The following is a 20585-nucleotide window of genomic DNA, read 5'->3' on the forward strand; positions in this document are numbered from 1 at the left end:
TTGTTTTGTTGAAATTATTATAAGGATATAAAGTAATTTTATTTTTTGGTATTGTAGTGAAATTCATGATAAATAAGTATAAAGATAAATTACCATTAATTCTGCAATAATTTTATCTCATTATTTCGAAAAATGTTAATAACATTATTTTATCTGAAAATAAAAATTGTTTAAAAAACATTTTCATAATATAAAAATTTAATTATTTTAACTAATTAATTATAATAAACATTTTTTAAAGAATATGAAATAATTTTGTAATAAGTTATTTAAGTAAACTTTTATAATAAGTAAGAATAAAGATAAATTACTATTAATCCTCTAACCCAAAAAGCAAAAGTTTTTTCTCAATATTTCGAAAAATGTTAATAATATTATTTTATCTTAAAAATAAAAATTGTTTAAAAAGTATTTTCAAAGTATAAAAATTCAATTAATTAAACTAATTAATTATTATAAAAATTTAAAAACAATTTGAAATAATTTTGTAATATTTTATTTAAGTAAACTTTTATAATAAGTAAGAATAAAGATAAATTACTATTAATTCTCTAACCCAAAAAGCAAAAGTTTTTTCTCAATATTTCGAAAAATGTTTATAATATTAATTTATCTGAAAAATAAAAATTGTTTAAAAAGTATTTAATTATTTAAACTAATCAATTATTATAAAAATTTAAAAACAATTTGAAATAATTTTGTAATATTTTATTTAAGTAAACTTTTATAATATGTAATAATTAAGATAAAATACACAATTATCAAATTAATTTTTTAAAAATAAAATAATTTATTAGAAATAATTTAAATTTAAACATGAGTGTTAATTATAACTTTGATTTAAAATGATTTGCAACATCTATCAATCAGTAGAAGTGAATTTTAATTTCAGTTGAATGACTTTTTGAAATAGAGCATAATATTGATTTAGCTTCTTTATTTGCATATCTAAGTAATGAAAAAATATTAATTTTTAAAGAAAAAAACCAATTAATTTTTTACTTTGCTAAAATAATAATTAAATCTGCTTTTATAAACTTGATGTTTTGTTTTAATATGTTTGCATTCTGCTCGTTCAATAACCTAGAATATAATATTATCAAATTAACTTATAGCTAGTCAATGATATATATTTATATTTAAAATTACCCTAGATCTAATATAATATAGTTTAATTTTTATGGGATCTAACTGAGCACTAACAAATATTCGTTTTTATTTTCACAGTCATAAATGTGATAATCTCTGAAAGTTTATTTAAATTATTTAGTTAGTTTATATTAAAATAATCACTAAAATAATTATGTGAATCTACCTTAATTTAAGTTTCATCTAATAGGTAGAACTTGGAATTTTCTTTAGGAAGCTAGTAAATTCCTCAGGGAACAGATTTTACCTTTATAGAAATATTTTTAAATTTTAACAAATGTATTTTTAAACCTAAGAAATTACTAAATTGAAAGCTCGAATTTATCTAAATCAACATATTCTATTGAAAAACATTAATCGAAAATATCAGTATCGCAATCACTAATTTTTTTTTAGATTAAGATTTGTAAATAAAATTTAAAAATACAATTTTAATTTAATCTTTACTTAAATTCAATTTTTAGAGACTGAGTTTAAATTGGTAGCTGAGTCATGATTGCACCAAAGTTTTGAGTTTAAATATTATTTAAGTTGTTACTTTTTTATAAAGTAAATAATATTAGTCAATTTATTATTTAGAATAATATATATAATTTGAGTGTTTACTGTATTGAGATACCTATATTCTAGATAGTTTTAGGGATATGACTAAAGCATATTGGGTCTAAAATAAGTTCATTATCATCCTAAACCCTTGTGTTTAATCATAATAAAATTAGCCAAAAGAACAGTTTTTAATCTAAAATTTACTATAAGTCTAAATGAAATTTGTTTAATTATTTAGGAAGACTTCCAAAGTTTTCTTAAAGTAGTGAAAATTATTATGCACTAATTGGATTTGTAAAAGTTAATTTGTATGTATTTAACTTAGAATAGCAAACAGTAAAAAATTCATTAATAGGCACTTCAATTTTTCCTCTTTTTAGCATAAAAATTATTATGTAAATTTTCTATTTTTAATTTAAAATTTACCCTATGCTTAGTCTAAAATTAGTTATATCGATATATTACAATTAGTTGCAAAGCTTTTATTATTGTTAGTTTTCAAGTTGGCTTTTGATTAAAAAAAGATATTTATTGGCTTGAAAATTGAATGAATTTTAAAATAAAATTTTACTGGAATTAAAGTGAAAGTTTTTTCAAGCTAGAAGGTATGTTACTCAATTTATCTATGAAATTATCGATATTTCTAGATGACTGAAATTCAAAATGGCATATTTTTCTGTTTTTGAATCCTTCTTTATTCATAAAATAAGTCAAACTATCTAGAGCTTTAGCTTCAATGTCTCTTTTTTCAATATAGAATATTTTTATTTTATTGCAATGTAATAGTATATATAAATTACGGCAAAGAAATATATATTTCCTTTAGAGCATAAAAATTCGATTGTATCAATTGAATGATATGGCTTACAATTTCTTCATCTATTTCATCACAATCATTTTGTCTAAGTTTAAATTAAAATTATAAAATTTTTTGTAAATGTCTAAATAAACTACTAACTACCTTGACTCTTTAAAACTAAGCTTGTTAAAGTATACCTTATACAATTCTTTTTCCTTTATCCCTACTTCTTGCTACTTACCACTTTTATTTATAAGATAATACAATAACTTTCAATTAAAAATATCCATTTACATTAAATTGATTGTAATTGATGAGAGCCATTTCAAATTTTTAAGAATATTCAGTTGTTAAATGAGGTAATCTTTTTAATTTTTCTTGTAGCTATATAAATTAATATTTAAATTCCATTAAAAAATAAAGAGCTAATCAATATCTTTTTACAAAAATGCTAAGTGACATTCATTTATTGATCTATGCTTTATTGTTTCTTTTTCTAAAAAATGCTTTAAATCTGCTCTTTAGTCTGGGTTATCAATAAAATTCCTTTGTTTATAATCACAATAAATAAACTCATATCATTAGATAAAATTTACTAATAATCAATTAATATGCAATTGAACACCTTCTTTTTCCATATTGATGTCTCCAAGTCTTTAGTAGACTCTATGAATAAGCTAATTGCAAGGAAAAATAAATTAATTATAATCAATCAAAAACAAACTCAATAAAATCCAAAAAACAAACAAAAAAAGCTTTATTTTACTATTTTTTAGAATTTAACCACAACTACTTTTTTTGTTCCAGTCTCTTTTTAAAAAAGTAAAATTAATATGATTTGTAATTTTATTGTAGAATAAAAAAATTATTACCTATTTATTCAATTTAATGCAATGATCTTTATTTCTTACGGGTTACTGCAGCAATTTATCATCAAAATGGCTCATGCTATATCCTTTATGTACACTTTTATCTACTTTTTCATGTTTTTAGTTTCCAAATTCTGAAAAACTCTTTTGCTATTCAACCTTATAGACTTAAACTTCAATTTTCTATTTTTCATTATCTTAGTTGACATCTTTTCTTCTTTCTATATTTAAGTCCTCTTCAGCTTCTTGTATAATTCTTTGATGATAATTAATTTCATCAATTTAAATCATAGATTCGCCAAAGGCACTTACGTTAGTAGAATAAGCATCAAATTCAAATTTATTAGGATGATTTTCTGGCTCTTAATTTCCTTCTACTAAACTTTATAAACCCTAGTAATTCATTTAAATTTATGTTTGAAAAATTCTAAAAGATAGTTTTTATTTTTATCTCTATTCCTACTTTCACTACTTTTAAAGTTTTTTTGTTTTAAGTCACTAGCTGAATTTGTTAAAATTTATTAAATAACTATTAATTAGAAATTAACTCTTTTTAAGGAAGCAAATAGTATGATAGGTCTAATAAATAGAGTAATCTAATTTTATAAACTTTAAAACAGGTAATTAAAACATTAGAAAGCTTAAAAATTAATAGATATAAATAATCATTTACTATCTATATCAAGTATTACTAGAATAAATATAATTACATAACTAAATAAATAAGTTTAATGCAAAATAAAATTTTAGCTTTATTTTTAAAAAAATTAATTTAATTTTTATCTATTAATTATTTTTATTATTTAAATTTTAATCATCTTAGTTTGAGTTAATAATCCTAATATAATTCTAATTTAAAACTATAAAAAGTGATTAGTAGAATACTAATTTATAAATCTGTATAAATTAAATAAATTAATTACCAATATGGATCAAAATGAAAGTCTAAAAAATAATTATCATAAATCAATTAAAAAAATAAAAAATTTCCTACTTATTATTTTATGCTAAATTATTTAATTGAAAGAAGCAAATCTTTTTTCTTTAAATTAAATTTGTTTTTCATAATTTTTTACAAATTAAAAATAATTTAAAATAATTCTTTTTAAAGAATTTTCAATCAATAAGGAATTTTCATATGATAACATTGATTATATGCAATATAATAGGAAATAAAATTAAAAATTTGTATTTTGTTTTATAATTTATTATAAGACATTTCGAAAGTAATTAAAATTATTTTTTAATGTAAGTTATATATAAAAATAGCAATAAGCAATTCTAAAAATATGTTAAAAATAATTCATTTTTTTAATTTGTTTTATGGTAATCTTTTTACTTGTAACATAATTTCAAATAAAATACTATTTTTGGTAAAAATCGTATTTATAATTATAATTTTGATTTTATTACTTATTTTAATTAATGCCATAAACTAACAAAAAATTCAGATTTCGTTACTTAAGAAATGAGCACATTTCAAAAAACATATTTTAATCTAAATAATTTAAAAAATGAGTTAATGTGCCTTTTAATTATTTTACTGCTTAAAAATTGTTGAAAAAAATCAAAATTTTATCACAAAAATAAATATATAATTTTGTTAGGTTAAGCTTGCTCGAACATACTTAAATTCTATGGTCTTTGTAAAAATAATTTGTTTGATTACCTCATAAAATAAATATTTTGATAATTGGTAATAAGTAATCAATCATGTCTTTAAAATTTACATTCTAATATAAAATAAGCTGAAGGTATTTATGAAGGGTTTGTAAAGAGATCAAAAAATAAAGATAGGTTTAAAGTCGAAAAATAAAAAAAATATTAGAAAAGTTGAGTAGAGATGGAGGGAGTTATTAAGTGAATTGATAAATAGATAGATAGATAAATAAATAAACAAATGCTTTTTTACATTAATTTTCATTGTTCAAAGAATATTTCACTTTAAAGTAATTGAAGATAATATATTGAATTAAAAAACCGACGAAGCACTCTCTTAGTTTCAAAAAAGAAACTAAAAGTTTATTATAATTATCTGCGCAAAACAAATTGATCAAAATTAAAAGGAAAACTAATTACTAGCAAAAGAAAAATGAGCAACTAATATAACGTTTATAGACACGACCAATAATAACAATAGCTTTAACAACCTTATTAAAACGGAGCAAGTTATGGTAATGGAAATAGTGATGTAAATGGAGTAGGTGGGTAATACGATAGTATCTAATACTCACAACAGCCTCAATAATAGCAAAACTAGCAGTATCCAGATTAATATGCATCTATATAAACAGATCCTGTTTAAGCTGGAGGATCTGTCGATTATCAATAGGGATTGTATAGAAACAACAATGAAACAGCTAAAACTTTCAATACTGAAATGAGGAGAAAGTATCCCGTAGATAAACTCAATAAAAAGAGTGAATGGATAGGAGTAGAAAAGCATCTTTCAGAAGTCAATGAGGAAATACGTAAAAATGAAATCGAAATAAATCGTTTACGTTAAAAGGAGCTCTTGTAATTTTTATTATAATATTCTTTATTAAACTATGCATTCAATTTAAAATATATTATCTAGAGTTTTTATATTATTTTTATATTTGTCATTCGATTTTACAAGTAGAGAAATTGATTAATATCATATTAACTAAACAATATGTTAAAAAAAACTAATAGATCTGAGTTGGATAAGAAGATGATGTAGCAACTTTAATAGAAATAGTAAGAATTAAATTATAAGAAGAGAGAACATGAAGAAGTTTTAAGAAGAATGGCTGTCTATTAGGAGGTAAACCTTTTCTTCATTTAAATCATCAAAAACAAGCAAAATCAAGCACATTCATATTGATTTACAAATACAAACACACTTTATTTTTAAGTATTGAAGTGATAATGTAAATAGTTGTTATATTTATATTTCAAAAGGAACTAGCTAGAAATAGAGATGATAGAAAAATTATGCAACAAAATATGGCTGAATATTATCAAAGATAGAGAGAGGAGTAATAAAGAAAAGATTAAGAATATAAGCTCTAGAAAAACGACTGGGAGAATAAGGTAAATTATATAAAACTAACAATCTATATATAGAAAAAAATGAAAATCAATTGCAAACTTTAGTTGATTATTTTTTTGATTTTGTTTCAAACATTTGTGGGGTTTAATGCCTAAGAGGTGTTTTAAAAAAATTACAATTGCTTGAATGCAAAAATTTAATAAATTATTCTGACGTAGACTTAAGTAAAACTTTCAATAGTCTTTATTAATTTCAGCTGTAATCGTGACTTAATTAATTTATGAATTTACTTCTTTTTTAATAAAAATTAATTTCACAGTTCAAGTTAAAATTTGATTTAAATAAACAAACAAACACGCTCCAATTATATTTTGTTAGTTAGTGAGAATCAGATTTAATTCAATTAAAAAAAGCAAGCAATTGATTGCATTTGTTTCTTTTGGATAATAAAATCTAAAAATTTTTGTAACTGAAAATAAATAAAAATAGCTTCTGGAATACAATTAACAAAGAATAACAGAAGAATAGCGCAGAAACAAAGAACATAAAGTAAACTATTATTTATAAGATGAAAATTAACAAAAACTTTTTTGTAGGAATTTCTCAAAAATGCTGTTTTAAATGATTACTAAAGAGCATAAGCAAGAAAGGCTGCTGAAAAGCAAAACGAAATGCAAAATAAAATGGAATATAACGATCTAATTTAGATGAACGCAGAAAGAGAATTGACTAAAGAAGAAAATTATAAGAATGTAACTAACTAAATTAATATGATTTATTTTATGTAAAATAATAAAAAAATTAAATTAGTTTTATAGGATGGCAGCAGAAAACCAATAAAAGCTTCATGAAAATCACTTCAATAATGTTTATATGCCACTAGTGAAGAAATAAAGAGAGTTAGAAGACTTAATTAGCAAAGGTGTAACTGAAGCTGAACGTCGTAGACTCCAAAGTGAAATTGATAAAATACAAAGATAAAGAAATGTAAATAAAATTAAATCTAGACCATCAAATAAAATTATTTTTTTTAGTAACTTTTAGAAACTTCGGAGAAAAATTAATACCTAATGGGAGAAAAGAAATACTAAAACGAACTAGAAAAAAATTTAAAAGAGCAACAAGTGAAAGAAAGACTATAAGATGTAACTAGCTAACTAACTAATAAAATAAATAAAATGAATTTTAAAATAAAATTTTAATATAAAAGTTGTAAAATTTGTAAGAGTACTAAACATTCAAGAAGTAAGAAGATGCAGATAATAAAAAAAAATACAAAGATTTCCTTGATTAACAAGTAAAATTGCAAGCAATTAATTAGCAATATTTAAATAAATTTAATGTTTTAAAAAATCAGTACAAAGAAAAATAAGACATTCTTATGAATGAATAAAGAATGACAAGAAATGAAAAGGGATTAAATAGACTTGATCTTTAGGTAATTTATAATTAAATTAATTTTGTAATAATATAATTGATTTGTTAAAAATAATTAAGGCATACAAAATGTATGACAATGGTCTATACACTATGCTTCCTGGATGGGCTCCTTAAATAGGTTAATTACCACCTAGATAGAATAGAGAAGTCTTATAAGAACAAATCATGGATAAAATAAGAAAGTAAAACAACACAACTGATATTGACATTAACAATTCTGCTTCCTAATCTCCTTATAATGGAGGTACTTCTCCTATTATTGGTGGACCAAGTAATTCATCCTTAAATTAAAAAATTTTTTACATGTATGATTCAATAATTTATTTATAAAGATCGTACCCTTGCAAAAGCTGCTCAGAATAGCTTGATCATGCAAAGTCACCCAAATCTTGGATAATATCAAAAAATTGGAGAACCTGATAGAAAATATGAGCATCCCGTAAATTATGGTTAAAACTATGATGGCTCAATCTCATCAAAGAGTTAGCACTAACCAAAAAATCTCACTTATGGCCATAATCCAATTTATAACCCTATGCCTTTCAACAACCAAAATCCTTATATCTCAAAAGAATTCCAAAAGGCTGTTATGAATCGTTAGATTTATAGACCCAGTGTTGACAATAGCATTGGTGGCAATAATTCACAATTGGGAAGATATCCTGAACCTTTAAAATGAATCAATGAAGTTTATAATAAAAAAATTTAAGTTGATTTAAAAAAATAATAAAATTATCATCACATCAAATCGATCAGTCTTTATATTTTACTTATTTTGTTAATATTTTCATTTTATTTCCTTAAATAATTTTTAATTAGAATTTCATCTCTGTAAGTACAAAAATTTAATCAATGTAGAAGTATTTTACCAATAGCTAGCATTATTACAATATGTAAAAATATGGAATAGACTAGAATAAAATTAAACTAAAAATAAACTCTTAAATTCCTCAATTTAAATTTTATCAAAAAAATAAAAGAATCACTGAAATTAAAAATAAAATCTAAAATTAAATTTAAAACAATTAAATTTTTTTTTTATATAAAAATTTTTTTAATGTGCTAAAAGAATGTTGGCAAAATAAATGGATATTTTTAGTTATATTAATTCTTTATCTTCAACTTAATTAATTTAAAATTGATTAATTTAGAAAAAATTAAGAAATTTTATTTAAAGTTTATCAATAATTTACTTTCTTTTAAAAAAATTACAAAAATATTTTATTAATAAAATTAAAATGATAAAAAACATATTAAAAATAAAATTAAGATTTTAATTAAGTTAAAAATAATTCATTTTTAGAATTTAAAATAAAAAAATAAATTTCTTGAATTAAAAAAAGTTATTTGAAAAAGTTTAATTTATAAGACTAGATGGATTTACAATTTTTTAAGATTAAGATTTAATTAATTGAAATAAATTTATTTTACAAAACAATTCATTTTTAGAATTTAAAATAAAAAAATAAATTTCTTGAATTAAAAAAATTTATTTGAAAAAGTTTAATTTATAAGACTAGATGGATTTACAATTTTTTAAGATTAAGATTTAATTAATTGAAATAAATTTATTTTACAAATATATTATTCTTAGATGTTTTATCAATTAATTTATTTTAATAAATAAATTTATGGATCCATAAATTATATTTTAATTTTAAAAATAAAAGTTAGAGATTTATTAAAAATAAATTAAATTATGATATAAAGAATTAAGAAGTAGGTTAAAATATAAAATTTTTATTTAGAAATTAATTTTGTCAAATTTACGAGTTAAAAGATGAAATTTAAACAGGTCTGTTGGTATAAATATAAAGATCTTTTCCAGAGGCAATTATTTAGTTATTTACTATTTTGAGTCCTGTTATTTAGTTTTCATTTGTGGGCAAGGTAATATTTTAAAGTAATTTAGATTTGACTAAGTTAAAGATGGTAATTTATTAGTTAAGATTATTTGTAAACGCAATAGTTTACTAGTTATACATATCAATAAAATCTATCATATTATATTTATTAGTAATAGTACTGATTTTATTCAGCTAAGCATCTCTCAACACCATACTATAGCTTAGACTAATTGTGATTACTCTATTTAGATTTAGTGTTTTTATTTATTGTATTCCCATGCTTTGCTTGTTAAAAGATTAAATTAACTAACCATTTCTAATATCCCATTTGAGGATAGGAGTATATATATCAGAACAGGTAAATAAATGAATATCGTTTAGCTTTTCTATCTAATTAAAATAGCATCCTCTTATAGGGCTTACGATTATCCTTATTATTTTAAGTTTTTCATTTAGCAAAACAACAGAATCTTCGCCATCATTTAGCATAGCAATTATTTTATACTTTTCAAAATAAACAATTTACTTGATATATTATTTCTATTAATACTAGTAAGTTTATTTCATATTTGATATATTGAAAAGCTTGATGCAACCAAAAACAGAACCTGCAAGTAAAGTTTTGTTATCAATAACAATCAACTGATTGAAGCATTTACCTTAATTTACCTGTCTTGTAATTTATCTTGTTTCCAAATCTAGCTCACATATTTTTTACTTGTGAGCAGTGAAAAATAATAGCATTGTCTTTTTAGTTTTATTATGAACATACGATACCACATTTGAGACACAGTATACATTGTTTATACGGAAATCAAGTGCATAATTCATGTACTTTTCTTTTTACTTTAAGCCTATATCTTCGATATCATGGTCTGCATGAAACTTGTTTGAGCAAATATCGCAAAAATTTTCATCACACGAAAGGCACCTATATGTGAATTTAGATTTATGTTTCAAACAATAATAATTCAATGGATATTTCCACTTTTTCTTAATTTATCTAGGTTGCACTGTTTAGCTAAAAATATCACTAATACTCATTGGGTCATAATCTGAAAGATCATCAAATTCCATCTTACTTGAAATAAAAAGAAATAAAAAATTCTTATAAAATAGACTCGCTTGGCTATTTCTAATTATTACTTTAGCTAATTTGATTTTTATATAATAATTTTCTTAATAAAAATTCTTTTTGGCTATTCTCTTTACTTATGGATATAATAATTCTTTCTTATCAAGTATTTAATTAAAATTGCAAATCTTTAGTCTAAGTAGAATTAAAAATAAATTTACAAGAAATTTATCTTATTTTTGAAAAAATAATTATTAATAAATAAATTTATTTTTTAATTTATTAATTTTAGTCTTTCTTAAACAAGATTTAGTTGAAATCTTTTTCTTTAAATTTATTCATTAATTTTGAATTGAAATTTAAATTTACAAATTTCTATTTTTAATAAAAAAATTGTAACAAGTTTTAAAACGAGGACAAATAAAGCAGCATCAAAATAGAGTCAATTTTGAAGTAAATAAAAAAAAATAATTATTTCATTTTCATGATCATATTTCAAACAAAAAATATTTATTTTTTAGAATATTTGTTTACTTATTAAATTTTGATTTTTAAGATTAGAATATATAAACTAACAAATATCTTTAAATAGGTTTATAAGATTGATTCAATATTCTAATAAATTTACATCGAAATCATAAAAAAATACTGATACTAATAAGTCATAAACTAGTTAGAATGGAGATAACAACAACCAAAGCTACTAAATTGATATAAAATAAACTAAAGAATAAACTAAAACAACTGAAAAAATAGCAGAAAAGAATATTAAGTGTAAATTTTAAAGAAATTATAAATAGAAATTGAATGAAAAATTTTTGAAATTATATAAAAGAGCAAATAAACTAACAAATATCTTTAAATAGGTTTATAAGAAATATTCTATAAATTTACATCGAAATCATAAAAATATACTGATATAAATAAATAAATCATAACCTAGTTAGAATGGAGATAACAACAACCAAAGCTACTAAATTGATATAAAAAAAACTAAAAGATAAGCTAAAACAACTGACAAAATCTAGGCAGAAGGAATATTAAGTGTAAATTTTAAATAAAGAATAAATAGAAATTGAATGAAAAATGATAAATTATATATTAATAATATGAAGAACATTACTTGCTCGCTACATGTAAATTAAAGAATATTTTTATGAAAGTCTATTTTAATATTTTTAATGTTTTTTTATTATAATATTCAACTAATTTATTTGTATTTTTTTACAAATTTGTAAAGTTTATTTTTCTATTTTTCAATTTACTGAGACTTGATTTTGTACAAATTTTCTTTTGTAAATTAAAAAATCATTAGCAGGTATCACAATATAGTCATTGGTGATGTATATGTAATAGTACATAACACTATTTTTAGGGAGTGATATTATTTGAACTACTTCTTCCTTTAATAAATCACAAATTATCAATCTTCTCATATGAAAATTGATAAGTATTATAAATTAGTTATCTACTAACTTAGAAATGTATGAGTTTCTATAATATGTGTTGACATAATCTAAGGCTTTTTCACCAATTCTTCTGTAATTCTTTTTGCAATCACGCATAGTAAGCAAAAAGTTTAATCTCTAACGATTTCTATGATCAGGTGTTTTTTTGAAAAGCTCGTCTGTTATGCCTGTAATAACATTTATTTTATGAATATAAATTATTTGTATTGTAGGCTATATTGTTGAACAAAGCAGGTGTTCTTGACTTAATTTGTCAATTTCAAAAAAGAAAAGATGTTCACTATTTTTAATTTTTCTAACAATCCTGAGTTTCATGTTCATTAGATATACTCCTCCGCCTTCACTGGCAACAACCAAAATTTACCTATTCTCAAAATATTCGATATCATGAACAATAAATTCCAATTTTCCTATTTATCTTTAAGCCATAAAGTTAATATCAAACATGCGAATAGTATAATTATGCCAAATCAGTAATTATACATTTTTTATCGTCTTCATACGATAAGAGTTTTCTACCATTAAAATCTACCTCTTAACACATTTAGCTTCCAAATCAAAGTCATTTAAGAAATAGTTACTACAAAACAATAACATCAACCTCTTAGTCTGTTAATCTACATATGATACCACATTAGATTTGCAGTATTAATTATTAAGCTCAAAATATTTCTCAAAGGTAAAGGTTGAATCTGTATCATTTCCACTAAAGATACCTTTAAATATATGATTATCTTCTATTCCTTTTTTTTCACAACTGTTGCATATTTTTTTTTTGCATAAATAACACCTCAAAGTGAATTTTTAGTTGTGTTTTTTACAATAAAAGTTAATTTTGTACTTCCATATTTTTTTGAACTTTTTAACGAGTTTAGCTGGTTTATTTAACTAACTATTAGCTTCTTCTTATGATATTGTTTTCATTTTATCTCTTCTGATAATTTTTTACTAATATAAAAAGAAAAATAAATAAGTAAAGCTTAATGACATAAATATATACTAAAAATATAATTTATCATGCTATATGTAAAAATTTTTATCATTCCAAATAATTGTATCAAGCCTTGCAGCATTAGGTCATTTTTTTTACAAATATAATTTAAAACTTTTAAATTTAATCACGGTACTTAAAATTTTTATGGTAATTAAAAAATAATATCATTTAACCAGTTAAGCACAGTTAAGCGAACAAGAAGTACAAATTTTAGGATTGAAAAAAGACTTTGAAAAAAAAGGACCTAAAAACGAGACACAAAAAATTGAAAATATTATTATAAATAAATATTAAGATATATATAAAAGAAAATATATGTTTGTAACCATACATGTTACATGTTTGTAAAAGAAAATAAATACAATAATATCATTTAACCAAATTCTAAAAAAATAAATATTTGATAAAGAATATTTTTAAATGAATACTATATAAGTGTTAGTTAATCACTAACTAATATTTTTAATATATATTTTTAAATATTTTTTAATAAATTATAAATCTTTAATTATATTTTTTCTAATTAGAAAGAAATGAGTTTATTTTTACAAAACACCTGATCAAAATAAATAAAGAAAATTAATTTTCATTCACTGACATTTACATTTTAAATAAAATTATATCTAAATAAGTAGAAGTAAATTAAAATATGGAGTAAATCATAAAAAAAATTTGCAATATTTGTAAGTTTATTAAATATTTTGTTAAAATTTAAATTGCTAGTTCTTAGAATTAATATTGTTAAGCAAATAAGTATTATATTTAGTATTTTTGTTAAAATAAAAAATTGAAATAATGATAAATAGCATTTGAAAAAGATAAGCCTTGATTTATAATTATAAAGAATAAAATTTGTGAGAACTCTATGAATTTATATTAAAAAATAAATACATTTTTATAAAATAGTTAATTAGTTAGTAACACAAAAGATTGTACTCTTCAATATAATATTTAAAAATTATATATTTTTTGTTTTGTTGATTTATTGATTTATATTTATTTATATAAGTTGTTTGATTGATTGATTGATTATTTATTCTATAGAGGAAGTTAATGATATTTTATAGATCTAATTTATTTTTTTATTAGATTATTAATTTTTTTAACTTACTTTCTATAAATTGTTTGAATTACTTCAAATTAAAATTGATGTTTTATATTTAACAATTAAAATCGTTTTTTCCAGCATATTTTCTTTTCTGATTTATTAAATCTTTTTTTCAAAAATTTGCTTTTACTTTTTTATTTAAATCTATCTCACCTAAAATTGGTACCTCATTTTCTTTTACGCTCAATTTTCTTTTTCTGTTAAGAATTTTCTCACCCGTTTCAGAATTCTTCTTCTCGTATCTGAATTCAAGTTCCTCACACTTAGATCTATAATATTCATATGAGGCCTTCTTTTCTTTTAACTAATACATTTCTTGTTATACCTTTCTTTCTCTTTCCTATAAATGAATTATTTTTAATATAAATTAGAAAACAAATTTTTTTACCTCAACACTCTTCAAAACACTTGAAAGAACCTCTTTTAGAGCAGTAGTATCTTCTTAAGATTAAATTTTTTCAAGATATTCGTCTTTTTAAGTAGGATCAATTTATCCCTTCTTGCAATCTATAAGATAGTTTCTTACTAGAATATTTATCTCTAATATTCCCATGTTTTTTTCATTTATAATTTCACATTATTTCTATTAAATATAATAAAATATTTTTTAAAATATAAAAGAAGTTAATTAAACAATTAAGATCTTTATTTATTTTAAAAAAAATAGATTACTTCTAATTTCTTGGCTATCTCAGTCGAGTTAGAAATATCTTTGACTATGGTTGCAGTGGATATTCCTCTATTAAGCTTTTCACATATTTCATTTATCTTTTTTTCTGATATTTGCTTGTATTTATTAAATTAATCCTTAATTTTATTGTTCTCTTCCTCTAATTTTTTAATTATGATGTTTTGATCATTAGCATTTCCATTAAATCTGTTAGCTTATTGTGATTAGACTTATCTTTCCAATATAAGAGCCTTGTATTTTTGTTTGATCTGAGAGCATTCTTCTCTTGATTTTTTCAAATCTCTTTACAAGCTATATAAAAACAAATTTAAAACTATGTTTTTTAAAATTAATAAATTACTCTTCTTATGTAAATTAGTTTTTCTCTCTATTGGATTGCATAATAAGAATCTAGTTAGTTAGTTTGTTATTTTCCAATTATTTTATAGTAAGTTTTTCCTATTTAATAAAATATTTTTAAAGAATTTTAATAAAATCTAAAATATTACATTAAGTCTTTCCATAGCTTATTCAAGGGTATTGTATTTTTATTCGTAATTATCAAGCTCTTTACTTTTATTGACATATTTAGACTGATAAACATTCTTTTATTCTTCTATTTACTCGTGTAAGGTCTTGAATATTTCAAACTTGCATCCTATTTGTTCTTATTCTTCTTTGAATTTTTAAATGAGGATATCTTTCTAATACATTTCTTATTAGATAGTTTGTCTTTCAGTTTCAAGCTTTTGTTTCTCTATTTCAAACTTTTATTTCTCTAATTAGAAGATCTCCATTTATCCCTTTTTATTACAAAAATGTATCATTAAATTTTCATTTTATTAAATTTATTATAAATAAATAAATACTCTATTATCTTCGATTTGTTTTTTAATAGATTCATTTTCAGTTCTGGCTGCTTAAAATGATTGTTGAAGTTCAGATATATTACGCATTTGGTTTGAATATTTAGTTTAAATTTTATCGAATTCTTCTTCATAGACTTATCTTTCTTAAATGAGTTCTTCTATCTTTTGATTTTTTTATGAGATCTGTTCCTCCTTTGATTTTTCACTTTGAAGGTAGAGCTCTTGCTTTTCTTATATTTCTTACTTTAAGACTTCCATGTCTTCTTCCATTTGAGAAGCCTTCTATTACATGTTTTATACCTCAAATTCATAGTTTTACACTTATTCATTAAGTTTGTTATTCTGCTCTTTGACAGATTTTAGCTCATGATCTTAAATCTACTAGTAATCCTCTGAAGACTTCTTTAGTTCATAGAAATCAGATTTAATTTACTCTATTTATGTTTCTTTTTCCTTGCACAATTACTCCAATTATTGTAAATTTTCCTTCAACTCAATTATGGTTTTTTCTTATTCTAAATTAGATTCAATCAACTAAGCTTCTTTTTAAATTAGGTCCTTCTTTTCTTCTGATAATAACACAATTTAATCTTAAAAGCCTGTATTCAAAGTAATTTGTTCTCCTAACTAACTCTCTAATTCTGAAATCTTTTAAGTAAGCAATTCGTGAGTCATTTGAGATACTCTTATCTTCTATTCTGCATCTTCCAATTATAAAATTTTTTCTAATATTTCTTACTCTTTCTAAAGCAATTATTCGCTTAGAATTTTATTTTATTTTTCATATTCTTAGACACCCATTTCTAGTTATTCACCCATTTATAAAGCAGTTTCTAAGGCTTGATTTATTTCTTTAATTTTATCATCTTTAATTTAAATCTACTGAATCTATTATTCTGTTTCATTGCGGTAATATTCTTTTTCGACTTCTAAACTGTTCAGGCGCTTTTCATTATTTTTAAGCTTTTCCTAAAGACCCAAAATATCATGCTCTAAATCAGTAATTTTATCCATCTTTTAGGTGATTTCTTGCTCAATTTCCTAAATCTATTTTTCAAAAATTTCATTTTGTTTAAGAGCTACGTTAAGCTAACTCTTTTCATTATGGTAAAGGTATTTCAATTCATTTTCAAACTTTTCTCTTTAATTAAACTCTTGCTTGTATGTTTCTTATAATTAGATATTTACTTAGCATTTCTCTTCTAATTATTTATTCAAGAACTCTAATGTCTGACAAGCAATTTCTATATCCTAAATTATTTTTATTAAATTTTAATTTCATTTATGAAAATCAAAGACTATGTTTACTTCTTTTGATTTTGTAATTTGATCTTCCAAGCTTGCAATGTCATCCTTTTATTTATCAATAGTTGCTTGAAGACGAAGGTTTTCTTCTTCAATTCTACTGACAAGATTATTTATTTAATGATCTTTTTCTTATATTATATTCTTTTAGGAATTTAGCTCATCTTCTAAAGTCATCATGTGTAGACGGTCTTAATTGTATAAATTCTCTGCCTCACTTAACTTAAACATTAAGTTTGTATTTTCCTCTCTTGAAATATTTAATTAAGATTAAATTGAGTCCTTCTAATTTTCTATTTCATTTTTAGTCTAAAGAAATTATTTTTAAAAAAATTAATATTCCATCAATAACCTGATTAAATAAATAATTACTTGTAATGTCTTCTGATAATTTTCATAGGCATTTTCCCATTTCTATTTAATATCATCTTTAATTCTATTAAGATTCTCAATGTGAGACTTTAATTCATCAATTTCATCGGCTAATTCCATATTTTTAATCTTTATCTCAGATGAATTTTAGTCATACTCTGCTAATTTACTTTCAAAACCATTCTTAAACTGTTAAATTTTTTCTTCATGAGTTTAGACATTCTTGGCAATCTATTGCTAAAGAGATTAAATTTCACTGTTTAATCCTTGATTTACTTCTTTAAAATGATCTCTTTAATTAGAAATTTCCTCTAATTATTAATTAAACCTAATTATTAAAAAAAACAGTTATTCTCGTTATATCATTCTTATTTTCTTTACAGCTTATTCTAATGAGCCTGTTCATTTTAAAGTTCGATAATTCTTTTTTCTCTTTAAATGATAGCTTCTTCAAGTTCTTTCTCTTTTTCAGGACATCCAAAGTTCATTAATCCTATTTTTTCTAACTTAGATGTAAAATCTTTTCTTCTTTCTTCAAATTCTTCTAACTTAATGCATGTCTGTGTCATTTACTAAATGTCTTCTACAATCGTTTAATCTATTTCAGTTAATAAAGAACTAATTCCTTCCTCTTCCATACTATCATATTTTAATTATTATTTAATTGATATTTTATCAAAAAAATAAGCTTTATTTACTCTGATTTTTAAGTTAATGCTTTAATTATATCAACATCTTATCCCATTTTCTTTTGGTCAACTATATCTTAGAAGACTCTTAAAACTCCCAATTTTTCATTTTTAAAGAATTCTTCGATTCTAGATCTAGAATCATTAAAATCGCCTAAATAAAAATAAATTAGTTATCAAGTATTTATTTTGTTTAAATAAATAATTCATATTATAATTTTTTAAAATTTACTTAAAAGTTAATTGACTTCTTCAAGTTTGATATTAATTTCTTTAAAGTTTTTCTGTTAAAATTAAATAACTGCCTCATGGTTCATTGAAGTTGGAGTATATTTAGCAGGTGTTATAATTCTAGTCATATTCTTTTAGTTTTCCTCCATTTCTTATAAAGCTTTCTTAGCATCTTACAACTCTTCTTTAAGCTTTTAAATTTCTTTTTTAAGCTGCTAAACATTTCCTTAACTTTCTTCGTTAACGGAAGCCTGTTTTTAAAATTTTAATATATTAATACAAATTTAGTTTTAGTATTTAACAAATAAAATACCTTATTTTTAATCATCTTAGCTCTTTGAGCAAACTTAAGAGTAGAAAGGGTTTCTTAAAATTATGTGTTGGCTTCTGAGCATGCAGCAATCATAAATGTTCTTGAGTTACCTCCAAGTGAGTCTTTCAAAATGAAAGTCAATTTACTGTCTCTGTAAGGAATGTGTCTACTTTTACCATTAGCAGATTCGACTAAAGCATTAATAACCAAACCTATTTAATAGTTTTTATTTTTAAAATATGTTTTTCTATAAATTCAGTTTAGTACCAAGAACGGTTAAAGATTTATTGATATTGGATGCTTCTTTGAGACGATCTCCAGCTGCTCCAGTAGATTTTTGTCTTTCAGAACCAGCCAAATCTACAAAATGCAACTTAGAATTTTTAACATGTATCATACCATTAGAAACAATTTTAGATTAGAAATTCAAAGAAAAAACAGAGTGAGATCTGCTTGAATCTGCATTCATTTTAGTAGCTCCAACGTGACGAGCTGAGGCACCTTTTATAATAAAATATAAAATAACATTTAAATTTCGATTTGTTATCTTATTAATAGGTAAAAATGGTTTATTTTTTCTAAAATTTCAAATTTATTTTTTTAACTTCAAACAAGTTTTTTTTTAATGCTTTTAAAGCAAATTTAATAAAACTGAAGTGAAATATTTTATTTTTGATATTATTTCAGCTATAAATGATTGTAATAAATTGCTTTTCAATTGATGCATTAAGAAAATATTCTAGTTAGAATAATTCAAACTTGATTTATGAATATTTTCTACAAATATCAATAAATAAATAGATAAAAATGCAAATTTCACATTAAAATATTGAGGTAAAATTTGAAAATTTAAATTAAAATAAAAGAGTTGTTTGATGTAATTAACAAACCCCTTTTATCTTATTTTTTGAGAAATAAAAAAAATGCTCACTGTGGCTGATTTCGAAATTAAATTTCCTATTTATTGATTTTGTATATTCTTAAATAGATATTAATAGATAATAGTGTCATTTTTTACCTTTAATTAGTAAGTTGATAGCATCTTCTGATGAATTTGCAACTTCTTCACATAAATTTTCGACATAAACTCCTTTTTTCAAATCTTCTCTAACTGATAGTTAAACTGGTTTAGCATTAGCATCATGCTTTTGCTCAGCAAGCAAATCCATAATTTATTCATTATAAATTTCAAGGTAGTTGCATGTAATTAAATATTCATTTTCAGGGTTTTCCTTTTTTAAAGAGTTAATCAATCCAAATACATAGTCAAAAACTCTAGGCTAAAGACCTCTATTTGGAGATTCAGCTCCTTCTTCAATAAGCCCCTTACCTTGCATGGTGAAGGTTTTACCTGCACCAGTTTGACCATAAGCAAATATACAAGCATTATAACCTATTTTAACATGGAGAAAAATAAAACAATGCTCTTTATTTATGTCAAATTTCATATATCTATTTTTGACATTATTCTACTAATGTTGTAGACAAGAAAAAATGTTTACCTTCCAACCAAGCTAGAGCAACAGGTTTACCAACTATATGAAAAATATCCTCTTGAGTAGTCTCAGAGCCAGTAATATAATCATAGTTATAGCTTTTACCATCAATAATTACTGTGGTAGGATTACTCTAATTTTTATTTTTAAGTAATGTTAATAAACAATATTAAAATGCAGTTTTAAGAAATAAAAAGTATGTATTTTACCTTATCAACTTGCATACATGGAGTGGCTCCTTCAGCTTTTTCTCTAGAATTGAGAGGTCTGATACGAACCAAGACCTAAATATTTTCTTGATCAGTCTTAATCATTAAAATTATATTTT

The 20585-nt window shown here is 22.1% G+C and overlaps 5 protein-coding genes across 5 annotated transcripts; 1 reads left to right on the forward strand and 4 right to left on the reverse strand. All coding sequences in view use genetic code 6, as the record gives it.

Moving 5' to 3' along the window:
• Positions 1–866: 866 nt before the first annotated feature.
• Positions 867–3768, reverse strand: TTHERM_00125540 (hypothetical protein; the record flags this gene model as incomplete). The annotated part of the gene is made up of 17 exons (XM_001016233.2): positions 867–948; positions 1003–1083; positions 1150–1245; positions 1316–1396; positions 1453–1530; positions 1597–1686; positions 1756–1842; positions 1900–2067; positions 2122–2202; positions 2267–2437; positions 2496–2597; positions 2657–2737; positions 2789–2878; positions 2939–3040; positions 3091–3171; positions 3261–3304; positions 3367–3768. The coding sequence occupies 17 exons, from the start codon at positions 3766–3768 to the stop codon at positions 867–869; spliced, it is 1917 nt and encodes a 638-aa protein (XP_001016233.2).
• A 1687-nt stretch (positions 3769–5455) lies between these two features.
• On the forward strand, positions 5456–8498 carry TTHERM_00125530 (hypothetical protein; the record flags this gene model as incomplete). The annotated part of the gene is made up of 11 exons (XM_001016232.2): positions 5456–5880; positions 6040–6151; positions 6289–6420; positions 6869–6928; positions 6976–7131; positions 7190–7366; positions 7414–7524; positions 7590–7676; positions 7737–7817; positions 7877–8090; positions 8152–8498. 11 exons carry the CDS (start codon positions 5456–5458, stop codon positions 8496–8498), a joined length of 1902 nt encoding a protein of 633 aa, XP_001016232.2.
• A 1081-nt stretch (positions 8499–9579) lies between these two features.
• TTHERM_00125520 (B-box zinc finger protein) lies at positions 9580–10743 on the reverse strand (the record flags this gene model as incomplete). The annotated part of the gene is made up of 1 exon (XM_001016231.2): positions 9580–10743. The coding sequence occupies one exon, from the start codon at positions 10741–10743 to the stop codon at positions 9580–9582; it is 1164 nt and encodes a 387-aa protein (XP_001016231.2).
• Positions 10744–11997: 1254 nt separating this feature from the next.
• TTHERM_00125510 (hypothetical protein) lies at positions 11998–13134 on the reverse strand (the record flags this gene model as incomplete). Its single annotated transcript, XM_001016230.3, has 1 exon — positions 11998–13134. The coding sequence occupies one exon, from the start codon at positions 13132–13134 to the stop codon at positions 11998–12000; it is 1137 nt and encodes a 378-aa protein (XP_001016230.1).
• Positions 13135–14424: 1290 nt separating this feature from the next.
• On the reverse strand, positions 14425–20571 carry TTHERM_00125500 (kinesin motor catalytic domain protein; the record flags this gene model as incomplete). Its single annotated transcript, XM_001016229.2, has 16 exons — positions 14425–14652; positions 14701–14895; positions 14985–15294; positions 15344–15441; positions 15492–15785; positions 15852–17102; positions 17160–17465; positions 17529–17856; positions 17910–18167; positions 18227–18371; positions 18450–18699; positions 18762–18973; positions 19029–19262; positions 19780–20154; positions 20264–20390; positions 20467–20571. 16 exons carry the CDS (start codon positions 20569–20571, stop codon positions 14425–14427), a joined length of 4716 nt encoding a protein of 1571 aa, XP_001016229.2.
• Positions 20572–20585: the final 14 nt, after the last annotated feature.

Source organism: Tetrahymena thermophila (genome assembly GCF_000189635.1).
Source record: "Tetrahymena thermophila SB210 genomic scaffold scf_8254645, whole genome shotgun sequence".
NCBI lineage: Eukaryota > Ciliophora > Oligohymenophorea > Hymenostomatida > Tetrahymenidae > Tetrahymena > Tetrahymena thermophila.